Source organism: Symphalangus syndactylus, chromosome 3 (assembly GCF_028878055.3).
Source record: "Symphalangus syndactylus isolate Jambi chromosome 3, NHGRI_mSymSyn1-v2.1_pri, whole genome shotgun sequence".
In the NCBI taxonomy this organism is placed as follows: domain Eukaryota; kingdom Metazoa; phylum Chordata; class Mammalia; order Primates; family Hylobatidae; genus Symphalangus; species Symphalangus syndactylus.
In genome coordinates this window covers 59,503,639-59,529,076 of record NC_072425.2, presented here as the reverse complement: position 1 = coordinate 59,529,076, position 25,438 = coordinate 59,503,639, and the positions used below count along the sequence as shown (strand labels likewise).

General features: G+C 40.2%; 1 protein-coding gene across 8 annotated transcripts in view; it reads left to right on the top strand.

The window, feature by feature from the left end:
• The window catches only part of NTRK2 (neurotrophic receptor tyrosine kinase 2), a 362,023-nt gene that overhangs the window by 75,431 nt on the left and 261,154 nt on the right, over positions 1-25,438 (top strand). For all 8 annotated transcript variants that reach the window (XM_055272096.2, XM_055272094.2, XM_055272098.2 and 5 more), the window contains 2 exons: positions 1,000-1,100; positions 8,344-8,443. In XM_055272096.2, coding sequence (XP_055128071.1) covers positions 1,000-1,100; positions 8,344-8,443 — 201 coding nt within the window. The remainder of the gene's footprint in view (positions 1-999; positions 1,101-8,343; positions 8,444-25,438) is intronic.

The following is a 25,438-nucleotide window of genomic DNA, read 5'->3' as shown; positions in this document are numbered from 1 at the left end:
ACAATTTAAATTGGTTGCCCCGAGGCCAGCATGATGATTCTACCTGGAGAAGTTTAGCTGGGGCTGCATTAACAAGGTAGCCTCTTCAGGATGGAAATTGAAGGCAGTGTATGTATTTAGAATTAAAAGACAAACATTATAAACCTCATTGTTTGCAATAAGTTTACCAAGAGTTTTCCGAGACCTTTAATATGTCGTATTGCTAATAAAAACTTTGACAACCCCTGAAAAAAAATCAGTCATTATTTCTATCCTGACTCATGTAGACTAAAATTGATCCAGAAGGCAGCAACTGCATTTGCGACTTGGTGAAATGAGAACAGAGCGTTAACAATTCTAAGTATTGTGTGGATCTACCTTTTAATCATTCTGAAACTGAAATATTGGCAATTCAGAACTCTTCAAAAAAGTTCACGTGTGGACCCAAGTTTCATACTGATGCTTGTTCCACATCTCCTCTTACATCTCTGCCCTTTGTGCAAATAAGTTGCACCTGCCCTGGAAATCAGTGTTGCTCATTTCAAGTCTGGCATCACCTGTGAGCTCTGCCATCTTCTTGCCTTCACCTGGTCATGTAACGTTCCTCCACTGATATTCTTCAGCTGTAAAACTGGTAGTTATGCTCTGTCTCTGAAGACCTTTCCGGGTCTATAAATCTATGACACGTAGATGATCGATTCCCTGTCATACTTGTTTTAAATATGCCATCCATAAAGGGGTATATGCTTATGTGCAAAGAAAAATCCCTGAACCAGGTTTGGGGCTGACCAGCAAGACAATGATGTAAAGGTCTGGGTGGAATAAAATGTGGGCGTTGTGCAGTCTCAGCGCTGCAGTGGATTGAACTCAGCAGCCTGGTCATGTCCCTCCACAGCCAGACTGTCGGGGGTTTGGAATCTTTGTGATTTGTCTTGCTTGGTTCTGGCCCTTACTGTGGCCTGTGTTGGCAGCTTAATGACAACTTCATGTTCTTCCTCATTCCCCCTTTTCCCACTTAAGATTATGGAACTGCAGCGAATGACATCGGGGACACCACGAACAGAAGTAATGAAATCCCTTCCACAGACGTCACTGATAAAACCGGTCGGGAACATCTCTCGGTGAGTGCAATAAATAGGTGTCTGAATTGGTTCTGAGCATTTTGGATGCCTCCATGTTAGAGGAATGTAGCTGCTTCAATAAGACACTTTTATTGTTCGGATATAAATAGGGTGTTAAAGGTTGGAAGAATTAATAAAAGGCTTCACAAAAGTGATAAAGCTGTTATATGGCCTTTGACTTATTTGCTGCTTTTGTGCACCACTTTTAGTTGTTAGTGGTTCCTATTTCAATTATCTGTGCTTTAGAAGGGTATCACTAGAAGAGCAAGAAACCAGCTTTATCATTCAGGGACTACACCTTCATACCTGTCTCCTTAAATTTTTAATATAATTTTGACTGCTCGCTGGATGTAAGGAATCCAGTAGCTTCTGAAAGGGACTGGCAGTGGAGGGGATATAATCATATGAATAAAATTAAGATTAGTTGTTTAGAATTCATCAGAGACCCTAGAGGTGAATATTAGCACCTCAAATACAAATAGAAGCACAGCAATGCAGTACAAGAGATAGAAGTGGAGGAGCAGATGTTTTGTTCCCTGTATGGGCCGGGCGCGGTGGCTCACGCTTGTAATCCCAGGACTTTGGGAGGCCGAGGCGGGCGGACCATGAGGTGAGGAGATCGAGACCACGGTGAAACCCCGTCTCTACTAAAAATACAAAAAATTAGCCGGTCGTGGTGGCGGGTGCCTGTAGTCCCAGCTACTCGGAGAGGCTGAGGCAGGAGAATGGCGTGAACCCGGGAGGTGGAGCTTGCAGCGAGCCGAGATTGCGCCACTGCACTCCAGCCTGGGTGACAGAGCGAGACTCCATCTCAAAAAAAAAAAAAAAGTTTTGTTCCCTGTAGCTGGGACACTCTGAGGAGCCTTTGTGGGGCAAGTGACTTTTTGCATGGCCTGTGCAGGAGGGTTGGGATTTTGACATACAGGAATGGAAGGGAAGGGCATTTGGGGCATGTGAACAGGAGCTTGTAGGTGGAGAAACATCGTGAAGGTGCTTGATTGGAGGGTAAGGCGTGTGCAGGACAGCAGGGTTGGAGATACAGATTGTGGCCAGGTTGTAGGTCTTGACACAGAGTCTCAGGTGTGTAGATTTACGGCGCAGTGAAGAGCCATTGAAGAGGGAAGTCACATGATCCCAGGGGTCTATGGTCAGTTGCTCTGGTCCGAACTCAACAACTTCCTCCAGTTGTTTCTTTTCCTCACTGTCATATGCACACAGAGCTTCCTGTGAACTCCGCCTCCTTATAAATTCCAAATCTGTCCATATCTCTTCACCTCCACTGCCACTGTCACAGGCTAACCCAGGGGTTGGCAAACTATGACCCATGGGCCAAGTCCAGCTCACTACCTGTTTTTATATGGTTTGCAGGCTAAGAATGGTTTCTACCTTCTAAGTGGTTTAAAACAACAAAAAAGAATGGTATTTCATAACACACGAAAGTTCTGTGAAATTAAAATTTTATTGTCCATGAACAGAGTGTTACTGGAACACAGTCACTCGTGTTCATTTACTTACTGTCTGTGGCTGCTCTTGTGCTCTGATGGGGGTGGAGTAGTTGCAGCAGAGACCATATGGCCTGCAAAGTGGAAAATACTTACTTCTGGCTCTTTACAAGGAAAGTTTGCCTCAGTTGTTCTTTCCTGCATGACCACGCAGCCTCCTAACCCATCTCCCTCTCCCACCTTTGTGTTTTCTGGTCTTTTCCCACACAGCAGCCCGAGTGATCTTTGTGAAGTGCAGATCAGATTGCTTTTTTTTTTGTTATAATTCTCAGAGTCCTCTCACTGCAATTGCAATAAAACTTTTCATATGAAAGCCACACTCTTCATGGTGGCTTATGAGCCCTGGGTGACCTCATCCTTCCCGAGCTCTCTGACTTCATCTCCCATGCTCTTCTCACTGCTTGCCACCTACCTTTTTCATGCTCTCTCCAGTGCTCCAGTCCTGCTCTTTGTATTTATGGCTCCCTGTCCCAGGCATTTGCTTCCTGATAGCCATGATGTGGCTTCAGCTAGGTGGCCGGCAGGCAGCCATTGCCCACTTCCATTTTCTTCTGAGCAGTTATCATTGTCTGGAATGACCCCATTTATTTGTTTGTTTAATGTATTTTTCTCTTCTGTAGATCCTTTAGTAAGACTCTTAGTAGGGGCAACCTGGTCAGTGTTTTTCACAGCTGTCTTCTTAAGCCCTCAGAATACTGGCTGACACCTAGTAGGCACGTAGTACATTTTGCAGACTGGCTAGAGTTGCAGTGAACAGTATAGGACAGAGGGATTGGAAGGGGGTGATCAATTAGGGGTTTGGTGGAGCAATAAAGACATGTGATATATACTTGAACCAAGGCCACGAGGAAATGGGAGGTGCATAAACAGATGCAGTGCAACTGCAACTTTATGCATATCTAGTGTAGAGGTATGCATGCATGCACATGCACACACGTATACACACAAACACACATGCTTCCATAGATGACTATATGCATTACATTGAAATAGCAAGAACAAATACCATGGTAAGTCAACTGGGGAATGGTATCTGCTTCCTGCCGTATGCAATCATTTTAGTTTTTAATTCTTATACCAATCCACTTAATATTTCTTGGTGTAAGAAAGTTGTTTGTGTACATAAGAAATCCAAGCAGCATGTATTAAGCCCAGTTACACAAAATTATATGTTGACTTTAGTTTTCCGGGTTTTTTTTTGTTTTGAGGTGGAGTCTCACTCTGTCACTCAGGCTGGAGTGCAGTGGCATGATCTCGGCTCACTGCAAGCTCTGCCTCCCGGGTTCACACCATTCTCCTGCCTCAGCCTCCCGAGTAGCTGGGACTACGGTCGCCTGCCAGCATGCCCGGCTAATTTTTCTGTATTTTATTTAGTAGAGACATGTTTTCACCATGTTAGCCAGGATGGTCTCAGTCTCCTGACCTTGTGATCTGCCGGCCTCGGCCTCCCAAAGTGCTGGGATTACAGGCGTGAGCCACCGCGCCTGGCCTTCTGGGGTTTTTTAAATACAAATGATAAATTTAGGCACCTGATTGGCATATCTCCATCTATAGTATAGTTGCTGGAAGGCAAGATCAGTAAGTTTGTATGTTATGACTTTGCGGGAGGCTCCTAAAATCTGTATGTGAGGTGCAATATTGTGTTTTATAGAATTTGTGTGGTTCAGATATTTTATATATAAAGAGTTCTTGATCACAGGAAGGATCATTAGATTAGAAGAGTTTGAGAGCCAAGAAGCAGATACAAAAGTTAAAAATGTTTCTGGTCCAACAATTCCTCTTCTGGCATCTTGTTGGATTTGCAGCGGAGGGCAGATCTCCCTTGTTCTATCCTAAGAAATATCCTCAGATGAAAACTAACCCATCAAGCAGCCAACCAACCAATCAAACAACCAACCAAACAAACTCACCCATGCTCATCTCCTGTGTAAAAACCACCTCAACACATGCAAGGTACACAAAATTCTGCATTTCTCAAACAACCTGATTTTGAGGAAGTTATTCTTTTCATTGTCAAAAGCATCCTTGTTTATGAAAGGATTTAAATTTAGAATGGTTTCAGTAGCTTTAAGTATTTGTTTGCAGATCCTTAGCTGCTTTTCAGCAGTAGAGCCCACTTCCCATTTTCTAGGTTGACTTTCGCATTCTATACCTAGGTAGAGAAGCCAGGGCAGGCATTGCTGTCTAATGAAGAAGTGGAAGCTTGGATAAGTGAAGCATCTGTTCTAGCTGTCATGACTGGTAAAAGCAAGGTGTCCTGTGAATGTGGGGATCTAGGACTCCTAAATCCCAGTTAAGGACTGTCCAAAGCAGGGAAGAGACTGTACTGTGGTACTGCTGCATGGTTGGGGGATTTTCAGGCCAAGTCATCTAACCTCCCCCATCCCAGTTTTCTTATTTATCAAATGGAGTTTGGCTTTGTTTATTTAGGTATTCTCCATCTATCTGTAGAAGTCTGCAACTTAATAATAAAGTAAAGAGACTTATAGCTAAAATACTATGATCTCTTTCCCGTGAAAACATTAGTTAGAAATAAAGATTTTTAAAAAACACCCAAAGTCATGAGGTCAGCTTGAGTGAAATGGTTACGTTTATCCATAATTAGTTTTGTAGGAGTTGCTGCCATTCTGTTTGTATATAGGCTGCAGAGACAGAGTTAGGTCTGTATTGGCCGGGTGCGGTGGCTCATACCTGTAATCCCAGGACTTAGGCCGAGGCAGGTGGATCACCTGTGCTTGGGAGTTCGAGACCAGCTTGACCAACATGGAGAAATCCCGTCTCTACTAAAAATACAAAATTAGCCAGGTGTGGTGGCACATGCCTGTAATCCCAGCTACTGGGGAGGCTGAGGCAGGAGAATCACTTGAACCTAGGAGGCAAAGGTTGCGGTGAGCCAAGATCGCACCATTGCACTCCAGCCTAGGCAACAGGAGCGAAACTCCATCTCAAAAAAAAAAAAAAAAAAAAGTCTATACTCAAACATTTGCAGAAGCGTTTCTGGGGAGATATACTCACAGTTAAAGTACCAGAGAAGAGAATGATCATGACTTTTGCTCCACACCGGCCAAGTGCTTTGTATGTCCTCTTTTTGTGCTTTGTGACTTATTTAATGCTCTTCTCATCTGACATGAAAGATGGTGTCCTGGGAAAATTAGCTGTATGTTTTTATTTCCCTGCCTTCATTCTCAACCACATGCATTGCAGAGACAGTGTAGTGGATACATCACAGGATTTATACTCGGGCAGAATTGGTTCCATTTCCAAGCTCGGGAGGTGTGACTGTGAGCTGCTTACTTAATTTTTTTGTAAATCTTAGTTTTTTTCATCATCATCATCATAGCTAACGTTAATTTATTGTATATTGTAGTAGATACTGTTCCAAATGCATTATCTGCATTAACTCATTGAGGATTTACAATAACCTACAAAGTAGAATAATTATATTCTCCATCTTACACATGAAGATTATGAGATGCAAAGAGGTTAAGTAATTCTGAAGTCGTGCAGCTGAGTGAGGAATCTAGATTTTATACTCAGGAAAAACCCATGGTCTTAATCTCTACCCTATAATGCCTCTCACTATGAGATGGGTATATCAGTTAGAATAAGCTATGCTGCCGTAACAAAACCTCCACATCTTAGGGACTTAAAACAACAAAGCTTTCTTTCTTGCTTCATTTCGTGTATTGGCTAGGAGCTCTGTTCAGCCTTGTCCTTGTTCCAGGACTGTGGATGACAAAGCATCCACATTTTTGAAAGTTAGCCTTTTTTTTTTTTTTATGACAGAGATAAAGAGCACCATGGAGCAGGTGGAGCAGGTGGAGCAGGGTTCCTCAACCTTGGCGCTATTGGCATTTGGGGATAAATAATCCTTTGTTTGGGGGGCTGTCTTGGGCACTGTAGGTTGTTTAATAATGCCTGGCCTCTACCCACTAGGTGCTAGTAGTACTTTCCCCCTCATTGTGACAACAACCCCAAATTGTCAAGTGTCCCCTGGATGGCAATATTATCACCCCTGGTTGAGAAACACTGCCTTAGACTAAGATCTTGGACAAGAAGTGAAGTTCCACACCCTGGCAGTGACACAAGTCTCAACTAGTCACATGAACCACCTAACCACAAGCAAGCCAGGAAATGTATCCTACAAAGAGAAACACAGAGAAAACCAGAAATATTAGACAAATAGCATTAATGATTACTACGGATAGGGACAATAATATCCATCTTAAAAATTGTTATGCAGATTCTTAAGCCAGAATGGCTATCTAAGACATCTCAGAGCAGGCACTGGCAACTATGTTCAAGTCCAGCTGCTGTCATTGTAAATAAAGTTTTATTGGAACACAGTTATGCCCATTTGTTTACATATCATCATTGGCTGCTTTCATGCTCCACCGACAGAGCTGGATTCTTAGTTGCAACAGAGACTGCAAGGCTGGCAAAGCCTGAAGTGTTTACCATCTGACCTTTACAGCAAAAGTTTGCCAACTCCTGGTTTAGAGAAACCAACTGTTTTTGGAAGCAGGACTTTGGGCTGAATAAGACTGGAAGGAGACACATATTGCTGCTGACAACTTTGCTCTAAAATGTGAAGATGCACTTAGAGGAGCATCATGCCTTGGTCAGCAGCAATGGTAGCAGAGTGATCGCATTTCTATGTGTACCTCTGTCATCTCTACCTCCGGGATGGGAGAGGATTCACATATATCTACATCTACCCTCTTGACTTGTGTAATCCACACCTGGCAATTACATTTTTAAACTTAAACTTTTTTAGGCTTATATCATATATATGGGAAAATGCACATATCATAAATGTACAACCCAATGGGCTTTCGCAAGTGGAACTCAACCCAGAAGTGCCCTCCTGCTCCCTTCCAGTGCCACTCACTGTTCCCAGGGTACCTGACTTCTAAGAGCAACAATAGCTAACCTTAAAAATAGCCTTTTATTATGGACAATTTTCAAACATGCACTTCAGTAGAGAGAATAGTAAAATGAACCCCATTGTATTCTTCACCAGCTTCAAGAATTATCTGGCTGGATGCAGTGGCTCATGCCTATAATCCCAGAACTTTGGGAGGCAGAGGTGGAAGAATCCCTTGAGCTCAGGATTTCAACACCAGCCTGGGCAATATGGCAAAACCCTGTCTCTACAAAAAAAACTTAAAAATGAACCAGGTATAGTGGTGTTTACCTGTAGTCCTAGCTACTCAGGTGGCTGAGGTGGGAAGATACCCTGAGCCCAGGAGGTCGAAGCTGCAGTGAGCCATGATTGTGCTATTGCACTCCAGCCTGGGCAACAAAGTGAGACTCCGTCACACACACACACACACACACACACACACACACAGAAAACTCACCAGTATTTTGCTGTTCATATTTCATATTCTCTCTCTCCCTTTCTCTGCCCACCTCTCTTTCTCTCTCTCCTCCCTCTTTAGATGGATGGAAAGAGAGATGTAATATTTTTAAAATGCCAATTGGATAGTCATTTTTACAAGCTTTAATTTCTGTTTTCTCATTTGTAAAGTAGGCATAATAATAGATCTTACATACTTCACTATAGGGTTGTCACAGATTAAGTGAGTTGGTGTACATAAGGCTGTTATAAGAACAAGTGGTAAGCATTCAATAAATACAAACTGCCTGTATCATTATCATCATCATGATCATCATCGCCATGTGATTATAGGGAACTAAAGAGCAAGGTTGTAACCACCCTCCCTTCCTTTCTCTAGGTCTATGCTGTGGTGGTGATTGCGTCTGTGGTGGGATTTTGCCTTTTGGTAATGCTGTTTCTGCTTAAGTTGGCAAGACACTCCAAGTTTGGCATGAAAGGTAAGAAGGGTTGTGTTTATTTAGCTTCTTATGTGGATCATTTTTGGCTTATGACTAATGCTAATTACCACTAAAGAAGGAAGCGGCTAGATTTATGATGATTAGGTTTTAAGGCTAAAAAAATAGTAACAAGGCTTTGATACTACAAATCAAGACAGAGCAAAATAATGTTGATTACTCAGCACTACCCAATATTCCATGAGAACAGTTGTCCCAGAAGACAGAACTGGGTTCTTGAGTATCAAGGGACTAATAAAGATATGACAAAGAAATAGTACTTGATGTTTCTTTTGCTCCAGAAGCAGGTGAGACACAGTGGCGATAGGATAGCCTGGACACATGTATTTTGTGCAGAAAGGTCTATTCTGCTGTACATTTGATTCCCAGATCTTCAGTGGTATGCTTTTGGTGTTGCTCCTGCTTTTCCAGATCCTCATTCTTTGAAATTTAAACAACAGTGTTATGAAGCAAAATAAGAACAGCTATCAGCAGTACATGGAAGCTTCGTGAATGCATAGCTTTTTTTTTATTTAAGTGGAAAAATTAGCAGGGCTGGATTAAAAATTAGGCACTAATTGACCCAAAATAGATAACTTGTCTTTTTTTAGAGGATTGAAAATTAATTTTACAGGGAAAACTTGTATAAATTTCTTGTTACATAAAAAATGCCTTGGAGCAGTGATTTAATGGTTTAAGTTTCAATGATTTAAAACCATTTGCTCTGAAGTTTAAACTTTTGTATTGGATAATATGCTAGTGTTGTATTTTGTGTGGTCTCCTATAGATAGACACTATTTAAAAGTGTCTAAATGGGAATGCTGTGAAGAAGGTTTAGTGGTGTCTTAGGTGCGTTGGAGAGTAGGTTAGGTGAATTTTCTTTATCTGTATGGTCTGTTAGAATTACAAGTAATGTTGCTAATATTGCTATTTACTTGAAAGGGAATGTTTCAGTAGCAGTAAGTTGCCCAGCATATACTGACATCTGGGATAGAGCAGACCTATTTCTGATGTTTCCTCTTTTCCCTTTGTTGGTGCCTGTGAACATTTCTAAGCCAGAAATGAAAAGGGAGGAGTGGTGGTAAACTGGGGCTTAAAATAACTCCAAAAACCTCATCCTGGTTCCTGCTTGGCCAGCTGATCCTTGATGTTTCTTCAGGGGAGAAAAGATCTTTCATTCTCCAATTACAAATAAGGCTTGGGAGAGGGACCACCCCACAGTGATTTTAATTCATCCTGTGGGGTGGTTCTCAAACTTGACTGTGTACCAAAAACTCCTATAGGACTTGAGAAAACACAGATTCCTGGGCTACCCCCAGAGTTTCTGCTTTAGCAGGTCTAGTGTGCACCCGACAGCTGGCATTCCTAACAGTTTCTGGAAAATACTGATCCTGCTTGCCCTGGTTGTTGTGTTCTCTACACAACAGTGTAGAGAATCACTGTTCTCTACAGTAAACATGGGCTGCCAGGCCCCCTTCGGAGTGTGACAAGGTGTTGGGAGAGACATCGCAAACCAAACTCACCCACAGCTTTGCACACATTTTGGGATCCCCATATCTCAGCTGCACCCAGGCCCAGACTAGGCGGCTGCTCTGTGTGTGCCGCACCCTACCATGGCATTTGGCAGTTCTCATGTTTATCAGGTGCTTTCTTTCCTTAGAGGCACTTGGACTGGATGTCTCTAAACATAGATTTCACTGGAGGCTACCAACTAACAGTAGAGTTTCCGGTCTTGAAGGGTTTAGTTGGAAATATTTCATCCCATGAGCTTTTTGGAGAGAGGATATATCCAGGTTCTTCTGGGATCTCAGCAAAAGCTGAGTGGGAATCCATGGAGCAAAATTTAGGAGCTTCTTCCTAAACCCTTGGTTTAGGAAAACCACTGGCAGAATTACCAGTAAATGGCAACCTACTCCTTACAATATGGCAATGGAGGAGAAAAAACGTAGACATTTTCTTTCAGAGAAGAAAATTATGTTGCATATTGAGACTCCAGCACTAAGGCTGAAACAGTATTTCATTTAGATAATTTGGGGTGATTACCACTAAAGCATCTACATTTTCTGAGTATAACCTGAGGGCATCCTTAATGAATTATAAGAAAGAGTGTGCTTAACCCTGCCACAGCGCCAGTAAATGGCTTCCTACAGCAGTAACTACTACACATATTGTATGTTTTGTTCCCTCATTCCTACACACAAATAAAATCATTTTTAGAAATTTTGTCTCAGAGATTTTTTTTTTTTTTTTAGAATAGCTTACTGTTCTATTTTAAGCTGCGTGTCTATCTGGGGCATGATGTGAACAAAAAGAGCCTGATCTAGGGTTATTGTTTTGCAAGTCAGATGTCAAGTTGATAATCTTTGGGGATCTAGAAATTAAGATATGGTTCATGCATTGAGTGCAGATAAAACTGCGTAAAACGTGGTACTTAAACATTAATGTGAGTCAATGTATTTTAAATGCTATTAGAGCTGGGATTACCACTGAAAAACATATGTGTTAAAAAAGGGAAGAAAATGTAAAAATACTATTATGCTTCCAAAAATAACCAGGGAATGTATTGGTTGTGGTTTCTTAGTAACAACGGTATGAATTGTGCATAGCTTTGGCCAGGACTAGGCACCATGTAAGAGGCTTGTGGCTGCTGTGCAGATGAGCTGTTCAGAATGTTATTCCTTCCTTCCTAAGCATCTTCTGGGAGGGTCTAAGCCCATCCTTATTCTCTTATGCTGGAGGCAGATGGGACAGGAGGAAGGTGGCTGGCTCACCCATAGGCACTCACAGCTTTTTGCCCATCCCTAGCAATGCGCGGTTTATTTTGAGTGTTGACTGTTTCAATCTGTAATGGAAAACTCGAGAATATAAATGACAGTTCAATGCTGTTGATATGAAGGGCCCAGAGGAACAAACCCCAGAAACCTCTTGAGGTCACCACACTACAGCTGAATGCAGGGCAGCACAAGCTTTATGGATTGACCTGAGATCCACCCCTTATTCCTGCAAACATTATTTATGGTGTTGCTCCCATGGGGAGGTGATTTCTAAATTCCAAACTAGTGAGTGAAACTTGGATTTATAAATACAACCAGTGAGCTGTGGTGTTGTCTTTGAAGATGGGTCCACAGGTCTGTAAGCTTCATCGGGTTTTGTTCCTTGTTCTGTGGAATCATTGTAAACCAAATGCTGATGGTCCACTCCAGAACAGGCAGCACGACTTTGAGCTCCATGGCAACAGCATTCATATTTGTGGTGGTCATCTTTATCTACTGAGTACCTAGCCCAGAGTTGGCGCTCAATACATATTAACGACAGAATGACCAGAGAAGATTTTCAACTCCGTCCACTTAAGTTTGGTAATTGGAAGACAGTATTTGGAGGATGGCTAAACTGTGAGTGACTAAAGAGAGAACCTGAGACTTTTCTAAGTTTCTAAGAGACAGAGTCCCACTTCTTTGTTTTTTTTTTTTTTTAGATTATTCCATATGAGTCATGGCCATAGACAAGAGATCAATTTGTCTAGGTTTTGTCTCAGGGTGTATAGGTTTTCACACACTGTTTTAAACAATTGTCATTGTTTAAGTTTGGAGGATTCACTTTGACTTTTTATTTTGCATGTGAACGTCTTCAATTTCTACCTCCCTACCTTTGAATGTATAGTTTTGGAATATGATGTTTTTTCAGTTCTGAAGTTGGCAAAAGTGCCAGATTGGGGATTATATCTTGCGGTAAACCTAGAATTTATATTTTATTCTTGCTTGGTAGAGTTTAAGCTTCTTGCTGCTAGTGTCCAATAGGCTCCCGGCCCTGTTTCCATAAAGATGTCATGGGGTAGAATTTCCCCCAGTTTTTCCTTGTTCATTTCTGTGCCTTTACACTGTCCTATTGCTTTTTTGGTTGATATGTAGCTACCATAATTGCAGAAGCCACAAATAATGCCCTTCTGTTACTGTTGGCCATCTGTGTAGGGATTATTCATACATATGTTTAATATGAATGTATAAAATGTATACCAAATCTATCTAAATCTATGTTGGTATCAATATCCCTATATGAAAATGCACAATATTATCCCTCTTCTTCTAAGGCTGCCTCTGGTTTGTTTTAATTTTAGTTTTCACTGAAGTAGGGCTGAAAGAATTTTCCAGAACAGCTCCATTGCCAAAGGAATAGGCAACCATGCCTTTGAATGCTCTCCTTGTGTTGTAACCAAGTCTTGTGTTTAGCTGTCGCATTGCTTCCTGGCTCTGTGTCTTCATTGAAGATGTAGGAGTGCATGTGAAGGGAAAATGGAAGCATTGAGGAGCGCCAGGGCTGCCAAGTCTTCAAAGGGTGCTCCACATTGGGAGCCCTGTCTGTGGCATTGATGGTGTACAGGGTTGCAAAAAATATAAGGGAGCCAGCAGGGAGGAGGGAGCTTGGCATTCATCACCCTGCTGGAGGATAGTTTTGGCTATTGGTTTTGTGTTATTTACATTTCCTGATGGAAGTCCACATATGATATCTAATTCCTAAGTACTAATGCAGTCTTTGTCACTCGAGAGTGAAATATCTAAATGATCCTAAGAAATCTCTGTAGAAGAAACTAGAAGAGGAAGCTTTCTTTTCATTCAGTGTTAATAGCCTGCACAGATTTCCTCTGCAGCCTCTGATTCTTGTATGTAAACTGTCCTATCCACATTCATTTATGCTACTTAAGTGTTGGAGATTTCCAACTAGTAAAGGCTGGAAAGCTACTCTGCCTGGGGATGCAGATCTGCATTTTCCTAAGTCCAGACTCAAGGCCCACAGTTTCTGCTCTTATAAATGATCTCTGAGTGTCTTTCAATAGCAACCAAAAATCTGCCTATTTAAAAATAGTCATAAACGTAGTGGGGCCAAAGCTAAAGAGGTTGAAGGTTAAAGCCTTTTATATGAGCTGAAAACAATTCTGGGAAGTTTAAGAGGTTGAGTTTAACAGATATTTGGATCAGCTTTTAAGAGGAAAAAATGTGACCAAAAGCCAGAAACACAGTTGTAGAAACATCTGTAAGGACAAACTGTTTTCCATACGCACACCCTTCCTTCTTTTTTTTTAAAAGAAAAATACCACTGAGAAATTAGAACGGTAACAATTGAATGCATTTTTGTTTTTCAGAATTTCAAGGAGTTTAGAAATACATAAACATAAAAATGGATGTTCCCATCACCTTCTTCTGCATGACCATTTCCACTCCTAGAAATAACTTTCTTTAACTGTATAGGGTGCATACAGTATGTAAACAATCAAATATATGGCTTCATTTTTGATTCCATAAGGAAATTATAATACCAGTCTTGTTCTGCATTTTTGGGGGGGTAACAATTTGCCTTGTGGATTTTTCTTTATCAGTACCTAGCTATCTACTACATTCCATTTAATAGTATTTCCCAGTTGTCTGTTATCAGGCTACTTGGATCTGAAACCTGGCTCTGCCTCTTACGAGCTATGTGACTTTGAGCAAGTATCTCATCCTCTCTTGCCTCGGTATTTCCATCTGTGATGGGACAATACTAATTCCTAACCCATAGGGTTGTTATGAAGACAAAGTGAGCTTATGTATATAAACCACTTGGTAATGTTTCTGGCACTTAGTAATTGCTCTATAAATATGTAATATTGTTATTATTATTGATGAATTATGATTTATTTGACTTTCTTCTTTTAATGGACATTGACGTTTCTACCAAGTTTTCAGAAAATTATTTCAAGTAATTTTCAAATAATATCTTCTGTATAAAGATAGATACTTGGAAATGTATTGCTAGGAGGAAAGATATATATGTTTAAATGTGAATAGATTACCTTGCATAAATGCCTTTCCAATTTAGTCTCCCACTAACAGTAAGGATGTAAATGTAAGGATACCCTTTCATTTATTACTCTGATCTATATTGAATATTATCAATTCTTTTGGCTATTTGAGTTTAAATGATACATTGATTAATAATTAATGTAAGCATCTTTATCATGTGAAGAATAAGAGTAATGTTTATTTTTATTGTTGAGTTATAGATATACTTTGCCAATTATATATATTTATTTATTTATTTGTAATATTTGTGGCTCATATTTTCTTCTAGTCTTTTGACTTTTTGATAGTGTCTTTCGGTAACCAAAGAGATTTACCTTTTTATAAAAGCAAATCTGTCCATCTTTTCCATTTAAGTTGTGTCTTGCTTAGGAAGATCTTTCCTGCTCTAAGGTAGTAAACATAATTCTAAATATTTATTTCACCAGTTTTTTACTCTGTGTACTTTTTAAACTTAGCCCTTTAGCCTTTTTGTAATTATGATTATTATTATTATTGAGATGGAGTTTCGCTCTTGTTGCCCAGGCTGGAGTGCAATGGTGTGATCTCGGCTCATGCCTCCCAGGTTCAAGCGATTCTCCTGCCTTAGCCTCCCGAGTAGCTGGGATTACAGGCATGCGCCACCACGCACGGCTAATTTTATATTTTTAGTAGAGACGTGGTTTCTCCATGTTGGTCAGTCTAATCTCAAACTCCCAACCTCAGGTGATCCACCCACCTTGGCCTCCCAAAGTGCTTGGATTATAGGCATGAGCCACCACACCTGGCCTTTTTGTAATTATTTTATTAAAATTTGGTATGAAGTAGTCCTCTCTTTTTCAGAGACGTATAGAATAAAGAGATTTGAGTAAATTCTAGTGTGACATTTTCTTTTTTTTTTTTTTTTTTTTTTGAGACGGAGTCTTGCTCTGTCACCCAGGCTGGAGTGCAGTGGCGCAATCTCGGCTCACTGCAAGCTCCATCTCCCAGGTTCACGCCATTCTCCTGCCACAGCCTCCCAAGTAGCTGGGACTACAGGCGCCTGCCACCACGCCCGGCTAATTTTTCATATTTTTAGTAGAGACGGGGTTTCACTGTGTTAGCCAGGATGGTCTCGATCTCCTGACCTCGTGATCCGCCTGCCTCGGCCTCCCAAAGTGCTAGGATTACAGGCATGAGCCACCGTGCCCGGCCTAGTGTGACATTTTCATAGAGATGAATAATAATATTTTAAATTTCTTGTATCAGAAAGCCACGAATAAAGCAAAAAAGAAATTTTGAAAATCTCAGTGATTAACTCTTTCTTTGTAAAACAAGTAATGAACTTTGCCAGTTCTTTCTTATAGCATGGGAATATAAACCACACAAAATAGTATCAGAGAAATAAGTTTTCACAGAAACCCTTTGTTAAACTACTCTCCTCCCAGCTTCAAGTGGAGTTCAAAGTCTATCTCAGCACTCTCTTAAGAGACAACAAAATTTGTCAATATCAACCAAGTCCTCAGAAATTTCAGGAAAGACATTCAATTGAAAGAGTCGTTGAGTAAGGTAATAAAATGAAAATGAATCTAGAGAAAAGAATTCGCCCAAGTGTTCCTTTTCTGTTGTTTGGCGATGCTATAGAAAACTTTTCCTGTGTGTTTGTGAGGTAAGGATCTACTTTTTAAAGTCTCTTACTTCTTTCCCTGCCAACATTTGGCTTCTGTCTATCTGAGAGCAGAAGATGCTTATTCTTTACAACATATTGAAAATGTGTGTCAGACTTCTAAGAATTGGCTAGAGTAGGCCAGACAGGAAGAAAAAGAATCAGCATCTCTGCCTTTAGCCTTGTAGGTGGATGAACTCTACCTTTTAATTGCTGGTTTTACCTGGGCATTCCCACAACCCCGGCATGATTCATGTGAGAGCACATGCTTTCCTGTAATGTAGAAAGTGCATGCAATATTGTTTGGGACTTTCCATGCTACTATTTTCACTAAAGGTGAAAGAGGCTTTAAAAAATTAGATTTTGTACTTAAAGGTCAGGAAATATTGTTACCACTTCTTTGGTCTTCCATTAACCTTGGGAGGAATTTGCTTTGACCTCCTCACATAGCTCATGGCCTATTTCAAACAGGACTTTCAAAATCTGAAAATCTTCTGGTTTTCTTCTTCTTTTCCCACTTCACTTCTCTTTTACCTTTCATTGTTTTCCCTGTCATTTTGTCCTGCATCTTTTTGCTTTCTAATTTTATATTTTTTCCTCTCTTGTTTTTCTTCCATCTCATTCCTAACATCTGATTTTGGTGGAAAAGCTTTTCAGAATTTATGAAGAAGACAGATAATAACTTGGCTTAAATTCTAACATATGCTTTGATTTTATCTTACTTTATTTTGGGCAAGAATACTAAATGACTATGGGAATACATTTAGCTCTAAATCAGCAGAATTGTCACGTGGCACTTCAGAAGACAGCCTGTTTGAATAATGCACATCCTTCATGTTTGTAAGTTGTTAACTCCTGAGTCTTCAACCCAAGGAACATATAGGAAAGTAATATTGAAAACATATGAATCAAACACGCTTGGATTTAAATCCCAGATCTCCCACCTGCTCGCCATCATTTTGGGCAAATTGTTAAACTCTAAATCTTAATTCCTCTTTGGTAAATTGAAGGAATAATACTCATCTCTTCAGGTGATTATAAAAATTAAGTCAGTGCTTAGTTTAGTATCTGGCTCTTTAAACTAATTCTCTAAGAGATAGTTATTTTTCAGATTTATGTTTTAGTAATACATTATTAAAGAAAAGATTATAGGGTGATTCTTGTTGAATTCATATTGAATCTGGAATGCAGAAAAATGTCACAAACGTAAACAGCGAATATTAGTGTTTCCAGGTTTATTAGTTGAGTCTATAGAAAAAATTGTAATTACAATGTGTCTCTACTTTATGGGTATGTATCATGAATACAAATGTGCTGGTACATGTGCTTCTTTTAAGCCCTTCAGCCCGTTAATACACTATGTGTGAATTATTGCAAATTCTTAATTTTATTGTCCTCTGAAGAATTCATCACTTTAAATTATTTTGGGGTTTATGAAAACTTGTTTCATTGATTGATTTGGTAGGTAGGTTTTAGCAGTTTTTCAGGAGAGGAATATTTACTGAAGTAAAGAGGTGGAAAGGGCAGGAGTGGGAGGGGGATGGGACCCTCCAACACCCACTAGCTTAGATCTAAAAACATGACCTCATGGAAACTTCTAATGTGTTTCCCTTTTGTACAGAAAGGATTACAACTGCTAAAGTGATTTATTTTTAAAAATAGGCCTTAATTCTGATGTATGTACAGCCTACTAGAAAGGAAAAGAGGGATTCTCGAGAAATTAAATTCTTCCTTATGCAATAGATTGTCATTTATATTATTATAACCACAGACCCTGCATTTTCTGTGAGAAAGCCAAGGCTTGGACAGGCTAACAGCGGTGGAAGACCTTTGTTTTTATCAAAGCGTCAGCAAAAGCAGAAACACATTGGCCTTTTCTGTGATCATCTGGGAACTTTAGTGGCCTGAGGACAAACAGAATGAGAGAGAATGCGCCAGTGAGCCAGTGACCTGATCTCCATTTCAATTCTTTAAGTCTTTTGTAGACATTAATATCCTGGATTGAAGCAGAAGAGTCATCTCTGTCTTCAGTAACAGTGTAAGGAAGGAAGGGGGAGGTGACTTAAGGGGTGAGGGTGCTGTTGGGAGGGAGAATGTTGAGAATGAAGTGGTGTTTCTATTTACAGTTGTGGTTGTCAACTTTAGAAGTCTGGGCAAGACTTGAGTATAGTCAACCACTCAACTGAGCCTTTCCTGCACTTGCTTCCTGGATTGCCTGTAAATGAAAATTGCATAAAGACCGGAAATATTATAATAGTACAGGACAGAGAATCATCTGAGGCTCCCCCCAGCTTTAATATCTACCACCTTGTTACAAAACCATTATATACAATCACACACTCACTACAAAAGTCTGCCCTGCACTTCTGTTGAGATCCTTTATTATTATGGTGTGTACTGATGTAATCTTTTTCTCTATTGTGGAGCCACAGTCTCTTTACTGTTGACATAAGAAATACTGCATCTGGGGCCAACACTAAATATCCCTGACTATACCTTCAAATGTGTGGTCATCTCAAGAAAATATTGCCTCTAAGTTATCAATAGAAGGTATTTCTTATTTAGTTGGCATTCCCAGTGACTCTGTTTACTGTTAATTTGCAGGTAGCATGCATTTTGTCAGGGTGATATGGTTTGGCTATGTCCCCACCCAAATATCATCTTGAATTGCAGCTCCCATAATTCTCATGTGTCTTGAAAGGGACGTGATGGGAGGCAATTGAATCATGGGGGTGGGTCTGTCCCATGCTGTTCTCGTGATAGTGAATAAGTCTCACACGATCTGAGGGTTTTTCTATAAAGAGCAGTTCCCCTACACAAGCTCTCTTGCACGCTGTCATGTAAGAAGTCTCTTTGCTCTTCCTTCATCTTCCACCACAATTGTGAGACCTCAGCCATGTGCAACTGTGGGTCCATTAAACCTGTTTCCTTTATAAACTACCCAGTCTTGGGTATGTCTTTATTAGCAGCATGAGAACAGACTAATAAATAAGGGTACCTTTGACATTCCAGCTTGAGAGCAAAGAGAGGCAGCCCTGCCTTAGCCATCTCTTCCTGGAATGGTGTGGATGTCAGGGAGCAGCTCAACATGTGGGCTGTTTCTTGATCTTTTAAGTCAGACTCCATAGCATGGCTTTGTCATTTTGTTTGAAGTAAATCCTTGAAACGTTAGATGTTTCTATATTGAAATGACATGCATTCCATAGCCCAAAAGAAATAATTTCTGTGTTATTTACTTGTAGCCTTCCCTCTATGAGTGTGGACAAGTGCAAGGTGATTTTAGAGGTAGATTTATGTACATATTATGTAATTGTTTATCCCTCACATTATATCTTTGTTTTCCTGTGGCGTCATGGCAGAGGGTGGATTAATCAGTAAAATGTCTAGGATTGGATTGAGAATGAGCAGGCACCTATCTCAGGCACAACCTGTGAGACATGTGACTTTATTTTTCTATAGTTCAATAAAGTATACCCTTTTAGCCCTTTCTGTACTGAGTAGCAGAAAATTAATCTCCTACTACTCTGGGTAATCTCAGACAATGGTGGGTAATCATAAAAAATTCCACACTTTCTCTGTCACTTCAGGTCTCTCACTTTCCTCTCCCTTACTCAGGTTGCATTTGCCTTTCTGGGAAATAGTGGAGAGTGTGCTGCAAGGTCAATAAAGTGCCACAGTGTGGGGGAGTGGACATACCCGTGGCCTTGGTGGTAATTTCTGTATGCTGGTGGCTGTCCATCTTCCCAGTTGTCCTTGGCCACCACTCTGTTCAAGTTACAGGTGTACCATCTTGTGTTCCTAACCAAGTTCTGCCACCTTCATATGTGTCTCTGCAAGGGTGTCTTTGCAGCTTTGGGGACATGGAAAATACTGAGACTGGCCCCCGCTGTCTCTGCATAGACATACTATGCAGAGATATACTATTCCCCTACTTTATTACTCTTGTGCCATTACAGGCTTGGGATTGCTCTGACTTCTGGACAACTTCTCTCGTCTTCCAAGAAAGGGGTCCTCAGGATTCTTCTTTTTGAAACTCTAAATCTGAGTCAGGGCTGTGTGTTTCCTTAACTCTCATACTTGACCTGGGGACAGATTATAGACTCTTCCTGCCTGTATCTAACCTTTTTTTCTCCTCACTGACTCTCTTCCTATTTCCTATGGGGACAGGAAGAACATGAAAAACGATTTTTTCTGATTTCGTCTTCTTCCAAATACTTTTCATCATATATGTGGGTCTTGGTTTTTTTTTTTTCCTCCAGCTTTTTACTATAAAATTTTCAATATGAATAAAAGTTGAAAGAATACTAACAATGAATATTCATACACTCAACACCTAGATTCAACCTCTGCTTAACATCTTGTTATTGAAAAATACATTGACAGTATCATGTTCCTTCACTCCCAAATTCCCAGCATGTTTTTCCTAAAACTGAGGACACAGTCTCCTAAAACCACAGCCACAATACCATTATCATTGTGCTCAAGGAAATTAAGATAACCCTGTAATAACAGATATTGCCTAGACTACCTTCAAATTTCCCCAGTGATTTAAAAATGCCTTTTATAGTTACTTATGTATCAAACCAAGATCAATTCAAAGTTCATGCGTTGCATTTTTTTTTTTTTTTTTTTTTTTTTTTGAGACGGAGTCTCGCTCTGTCACCCAGGCTGGAGTGCAGTGGCGCAATCTTAGCTCACTGCAAGCTCCGCCTCCCAGGTTCATGCCATTCTCCTGCCTCAGCCTCTCTGAGTAGCTGGGACTACAGGCGCCCGCCACCACGCCCGGCTAATTTTTTGTATTTTTAGTAGAGACGGGGTTTCACCGTGGTCTCGATCTCCTGACCTTGTGATCCGCCCGCCTCGGCCTCCCAAAGTGCTGGGATTACAAGCGTGAGCCACCACGCCTGGCCCGCGTTGCATTTTTTTTATTGAGTTTCTTCGGTCCCTTGCAGTCTAGATCATGGCTTCTTTTTTTCCCCGCCTTACACTGGCTATTTGAAGAGACTAGGCAGCTGTCCTGTAGAATGTCCCTCATTCTGTCTCTGTGTGATTGCTTTCTTTGGTATTCTTCAACTTGCCGTTTATCCTCTGTATTTCCTATAAACTGGAACTTATTTCTAAAGGTTTGGTCAGATTCAGGTGGGAGGTTTTAGGAAGAAAACATCACAGAAGATGATGTGTACTTCACCTGTGTCACATCTGGAATCACACTGTGTCAGGTTGCTACACTATCAGTGGAAGTTGGATCACCTTTTGAAGATGGTGACCACCAGACATCAGATCTTTTCTTTATAAATACAAGTTTTTCCCTTTGGAATTCATAGCTGATTTGTAGGGTGCTAATTTGACATCTAGCAAATATCCTCTCTTCCTAAAACTTGAACCTACTGGGCTTAGCATACTTTCCTAAAAGCTACTTAATTTCTAAGGGTTGCAGAGGTGTTTTTCTAATCCAATCATTGCTTCTGTTTTTATTTCATTAATTTTTTTTTAAAGGAGAACTTTCTGGCCTTGGCCAAGAACTTCAGCTCTTTCATTCTAGTTCTGTCTTGATGACTCTTCCTTGAGGCAATGATTGGATGCTTGGGATCCAACTGCCTACACTGGGGAGGGTCATAGGATTACAGAAAAAAAGTTACAGTTAATAGGGTCACTATATCAAAAATATCATTTTATTATAAGAGTATAGTTGGTGGGAATGCAAATTAGTACAGCTACTATGGAGAACAGTTTGGAAGTTCTTCAAAAACTAAAAATTGAGCTACCGTGTGATCCAGCAATCCTACTGCTGGGTATTTACCCAAAAGAAAGGAAATCAGTATATGGAAGAGATATCCACACTCCTATGTTTGTTGCAGCACTGTTCACAATAGCTAAGATTTGAAAGCAACTTGTGTCCATCAACAGGTGAATGGATAAAGCAACTGTGGTGCTTATACACAATAGAGTACTATTCAGCCATAAAAAGGAATGAGATTCAGTCATTTGCACCAACATGGATGGAACTGGAGGTCATTATGTTAAGTTAAATAAGCCAGGCACAGAAAGACAAACATTGCATATTTTCACTTATTTGTAGAATATAAAAGCCAAAACAATTGAACTCATGGACACAGAGAGTAGAAGGTGACCAGAGGTTGGGAAGGGTAGGGAGGGATGTGGAGGATGTGAGGATGGTTAATGAGTACAAAAACACCAGAAAGAATGAATAAGACCTACTGTCTGATCACACAACAGAGTGACTATAGTCAATAGTAATTGTACCTTTTAAAATAATTTAAAGAGTGTAATTGGATTGTTTGCAACTCAATGGATAAATGCTTGAGGGGATAAATACCCCATTCTTCATGATGTGCTTATTTCACATTGCATGCCTGTATCAAAACAACTCATGTACCCCATAAATATGTACACCCACTATATGCCCACAAAAATTGAAAAACAATAAATAAAAAAGAGTATAATGAGCCTAAATGCTTTCAGGATTCCCTTTTGCATTTTGTGGCTGGTGGTAGCATCAAAGACAGTGAGAGCTAGCAGCAGCTGAGAAATCACTTGCAGCCTTTATTTTATAGATGAGGACAGTGGGCCCAGAGAAGGTGAGCAACTTGCCTGAGGGTTGCCTGGTTTGTGGCTGATCCAGAGGCAGAAGCCAGGCCTCATGACTCCAGCTTCAGTGTTTTCTGATGTGAAACTAAGACTTGTAAGAAGACTCCACAATACAACTTATTTCCATGCCATGTTCACTGCTTGAACATGTCATATGCGACTAGTATTGTCTTGCCTCTGGGTAATGCTATGTTTCTCAAAGCTGGGGACACATAAGATCTGTGGTAACAGAGTTTTAGGAGGTGATCAGGGACTAACATTTTAAATTTTGACAATTCTGTTATCTATTTATTTTAGTGTTCATTAGAAAAAATATATCTATTACATCATACTCTTGGTTTCATCATATTATTGTTTAGGACGAGACTAAGTTAACGTAATAGAAAAAATTTAAAAGTATGGTTTAAACAATTTCATTTCAACTTAAATTTTAAAAAGACTATTGGGTAGGACTATCTAGTGCACTGCAAATTTAAAACTGAACAGAACAAGCTTTCCACCTCATGGAGTTTATTAAAGTTTATGGGAGGGGAGAGATAAAAACAGAGAAAGAAATATAGAGAAATCTACAGGTGATGGCAAATGCTATGACTGAAAGTGAAGCAGGGCAAGCGGGCTTTGCTGTGTTTAAATAGTTAAGAAAAGCTGCTCTGCTACGAAGACACTGGGGCCAAGAGTGAGAGAAAGTGAGGGAGGGAGCTCACTGATATCCTGGGGAGGAGTGATCCAGATGGAGGAAGAGCAGGTGCAAGACCAAGGTGGCCAGAGCAGAGTGGGGGCCTGGGAAGGAGAGCAGAGAGGGACGGAAATGCAGCTCACTGAGGGACTTGCAGCATTTAGGAGTTTTGTTGTTGTTGTTTTGTTTTTTTAATCAGAGTGAGGAGTACTTGTTTTATCCAAGGTACTTGGATACGACAGAAATTGTGAAAGTGTATGGAGAGAGACTAAATGTGGGCAGCACTGATGTAATGATGTATTAAATTAATTTCTAATACTGAAGCATGACTGAAGGGAAAGCTATCTCATGGGGGGAGAGCTCCTCATACAAGAGTATGGAGGAAACTTCACTTCAGGGTCATGATCAGCTTCATTTTGAGAGGAGAATCCACCCCTCAACACACATACACACACACAGAAAACACACGCATTCAACACGCACATACATACAACATACACACATTCAATGCACACAAACCACACACATTCAACACACTTTTAATACATACATTCAACACACAGATACATACATATGCACATTCACCACATACAACACACACACACAACACATAATACACACACATTCAACACACACTTTTAAAACACACATTCAACACACACATACATACAAGACCCACACATATTCAATATACAGAAAACACATGCACTCATCCCAGAATGATGGCTTGAGGTTTCTAGGTGTCCGCGGTTCCCCTGGGTCATAGCGTACACTCCTGGCATGTTGTAATTGTTACCCACCACATGGCCATGGCCGCTTGAGACTAGAAAGGGCTAGAACCCAGACTTTGAATTATGTCTTGACTTTTTCTTGAAATTCTTCTCATCTTCAGCCTGATTCCTTTTATGCAGTCCAATCTAAGACTCTAAGACCTGGGATATTATATCATTAATTGCAAGGCTAATATAATTTGAGTAAAATTTTCTCTTTTTGAGATCTTAGTTGCTATTGGGAGAAAGATGACACTGAAATCTCAGCTGATGCATTTTCAGAGTGAACGAAGACATTGTGGGAATTCCGTTTTCCCTCCTCACAATGGTTAAACATTAAGTAGAACCCATCCATGCTTTTTGCATAGCATTCCTTTTGGCTGGAAAGATAAGGATAAAACGAAGGTTTTAAGACTTAAGATTTTTGAGGCCATGTATTTCCAGAGAGAAAGAGAGCACTTGATTTTTCTGTTTATTGTCCTCCTGACAAATTATTAATAGTACCTTGCTATCTTTGTCTGAATTAATCTTTCTTGAATCACCATTAGTGATGGTGATAGTGGAGATCTAATTATCCAAATCTCCTTAAATATGGTTTTCTATTTCACACATTTAGCCTAGGAATGACTGAGTGTCACAATGCTTCATCTCCCCTTCTTAATCTCTCTATAGTTTGGAAAATAGTTGATTGGCTGTCACCTTTTGGGATCTCCTATCTTCTTCCCACATATTTCCCCATACTATATCTCTCTCTCCTCTGGTCCTGCATAGTGTGAAACAGTGTCTTCTATCTCTTTTCCCTCAAATATCTGGGAATTCAATTCTTCCTAATTCTTCATTACTGTCATATAGCTCTTTCTCTTTACAAATTGCTCAATAGTACATATTTATTCTAGTCTGATTTATTTCCCATCACCTCAAATGCTTGTGGGTTAGCAAACTCAGAGACACTCAGATATTACCAGAAAACCAGCATATTTGAAAAGATGGATCTGCTGTGTACAGACTTGCATAATGGAAACCTAAGAATGGAAAATAAGGGCTATATAGTCTTGGATAATCCCATTCATTGGCATAGGCTCTCAAAAATCAACAATATTAAGTTTGCTTTGACTTCTCAGTTCTCTCTCTAGCCAGAATCTTACACTACAGAACCGATTCTTACCAATTTCAACAATTTTCAATTGCAAAACAATGCAAGGAAAAACAGAAAAGAAGTCTAATCAGATTCAGAATTTTCAGAATTCAAATATGCCAAGTGTAGGAGATGCCAAGTCTAAGTAGCTTTGTTTGATCATTTTAGCACTGATTGTAGCAAATGTTTCACCTTAAAATGATAGTTCATTGTAGGTATTTTGTAACTGTAGTAATTGTTGAGAATTTTGTTTGTGGAAGACACTCAGTCATTCCTAGGCTAAATCCTCTCCCCTTGCCAAGCCCCTCCCTCCGCAGGGGTTTTTCTTTCATCTCTTGAGCTACTGCAGTGTC